The sequence below is a fragment of the Gymnoscopelus microlampas genome, assembly GCF_963454915.1.
Source record: "Gymnoscopelus microlampas genome assembly, chromosome: 20".
Classification (NCBI taxonomy): Eukaryota; Metazoa; Chordata; class Actinopteri; order Myctophiformes; family Myctophidae; genus Gymnoscopelus; species Gymnoscopelus microlampas.
The window spans coordinates 45618552-45621051 of NC_139957.1; the positions used below are offsets into that span (position 1 = coordinate 45618552).

General features: G+C 46.0%; 1 protein-coding gene across 1 annotated transcript in view; it reads left to right on the forward strand.

Moving 5' to 3' along the window:
• Positions 1 to 2500, forward strand: part of LOC311036930 (dynein axonemal heavy chain 6-like) — a gene marked incomplete at its 5' end in the record, with an annotated part of 23456 nt that overhangs the window by 2738 nt on the left and 18218 nt on the right. Inside the window, 3 exons of the mRNA XM_084045941.1 lie at positions 37 to 171; positions 854 to 971; positions 2118 to 2184. Coding sequence (XP_083902067.1) covers positions 37 to 171; positions 854 to 971; positions 2118 to 2184 — 320 coding nt within the window. The remainder of the gene's footprint in view (positions 1 to 36; positions 172 to 853; positions 972 to 2117; positions 2185 to 2500) is intronic.

A 2500-nucleotide genomic window follows, 5' to 3' on the forward strand; every position in this document is an offset into this window, starting at 1 on the left:
ATCTCTAACGGTGCTTTGTGTGTTCTCTCCATGCAGTCCCTGCGTCCGGCGCTGGTGGACATTCAGCAGATGTGCTCCAGACTCAGTGAGCTCAGTCTGTGCTGTGTTCAGACCGACCACATGTACACCCTGACGGAGTTCAGGGAGGCTCAGTACACGCAGCTACAGGAGGTGGGAACCGTTAGTAGCCTACATAAAACGGATCATTTAGACCAGTGGTTTTCAACCTTTTTCGTGTCAAGGACCCCCAAATTGACACATATTAGCCCACGGACCCCCATTTGAAAAGATATGCCTGGGACTCAACCATTTTGATTTCTTGGGGGTTCCCAATCGACACTGTATCATCATCATTAGTGTTCATTTGAGAGTTACGGACACATAAGGGTCAATTTGGTTCCTAACTATTAATTTCGCCGGGGACCCCCTGGAACCCCCTCAAGGACCACTGGTGGTCCCTGGACCACTGATTGAGAACCACTGATTTAGACTTGCATGTTTGGAACTGGAACAACGGAAATCAATAATATATCAGTGTGTGTGTATTGACCCGTGGGCTGCATTAAGTGAACTTGAAGGTGGGGGCCGCATGTGGCCTCTGGGCGTATACTGGTGTTTAGTTGCTGCTCTCCTTCCCTCTGTGTTGTTGTGTTGTGTGATTGATTGACATGATGCGCCATCTGCTGGTCAAATGTTTACATCTGTTGTCGTGTCCAGCTGTGTCTGTCTGTCTGTTTGTCTGTCTGTCTGTCTGTCTGTCTGTCTGTCTGTCTGTCTGTCTGTCTGTCTGTCTGTCTGTCTGTCTGTCTGCAGTGATGATCTGTGTACGTGTTGTTCTCGTTGTGTCCACTAGGTGTCAGTCCGTCTGCAGGAGTTTAGAGATCTGGTGAAGGAAGTGACCCTGAGTGCCTGTCGCACTGCTCTGCTGGAGACTGGACATGAGATACACTATCATGACCTCATAGACACAAGTATGTATGCACACACACACACACACACACACACACACACACACACACACACACACACACACACACACACACACACACACACACACACACACACACACACACACACACACACACACACACACACACACACACACACTGCCATGCTGAGTTAGTACACAAACAGAGCCACAAGATAGAAAACCCATCGGACCAAACAAAATTATAAAACAGCAAAAGGAAAACTACCTGACACATTGGAAAGAAGCAACACAAAAGCAGAGTAAACTAGAATGCTATCTGGCCCTAAACAGAGAATACGCAGTGGCAGAATACCTGAGCACCGTGACCGACCCAAAACAAAGAAAAATCTTAACTAGGTACAGACTCAGTGAGCACAGTCTTGCGATCGAGAAAGGTCGTCACAGGCAGACCTGTATCCCGAGAGAAGACAGACTATGCACCCACTGCACACAAAAGGAAGTGGAAACCGAGCTACACTTCCTAACCGTCTGTCCTTTGTACCAAGACATCAGAGACACATACTTCCCACAGATTACAACCACACACAGAGATTTTGAAAACATGACCAATGACAAAAAACTCCCATATCTGCTGGGCGAAGTACAACAATGTGCAAACACAGCAGCAAGATTCGTGAGCTGCTGTGATAGGAGAAGGATATCGAACGGAACACAACCACCCTAAAGACTAATCATTGTGTATATTCCTGCACTATATTTGCACCCAGTGATCTTGGTACATAGAAATTGATCTATTGAAAATTCTGACTTTCAAATGTACATTTTTTATTTTGATTGTATTGCTGTATTGTTGTATTGTGCTTTTTGCTTTGGCAATGTAAACGTATGTTTTCTCATGCCAATAAAGCCCTTTGAATTGAATTGAATTGAATTGAATAGTAGGAGGCTGCCAAATCTTTGTGTGACAGAAGGAACTAAAACATTTGCCAAATCAAGTCTGAATCAAGTCTATGAAGCTATCTATGAAAAAGTTGTATTTGCAACACAATGTTTATACAATATGTAGTGTGTGGGGAGCGGGGGGGTCCCTGCTTCATCTCTCTCTCAGCTAAGGCCTGAAAGACGTTGAAGACCCCTGATTAATGTTCTTAGAGCTTATGTTGCATCATGTCATGTGTGTCCACAGACAGACAACACAAGATGACCTATATAGAACAGATCAACAAGAGATACCACTGTAGACGTCTCACCTGGTGAGTTATACTGTCTGTCTGTCTGCCTGTCTGTCTGCCTGTCTGTCTGTCTGTCTGTCTGTCTGTCTGTCTGTCTGCCTGTCTGTCTGTCTGTCTGTCTGTCTGTCTGTCTGTCTGTCTGTCTGTCTGTCTGTCTGTCTGTGTGTTTGCCTGCCTGTCTGCCTGTCTGTCTGTCTGTCTGTCTGTCTGTCTGTCTGCCTGTCTGTCTGCCTGTCTGTCTGTCTGTCTGTCTGTCTGTCTGCCTGTCTGTCTGTCTGTCTGTCTGTCTGTCTGTCTGCCTGCCTGTCTGTCTGTCTGTCTGTCTGTCTGTCTGTCT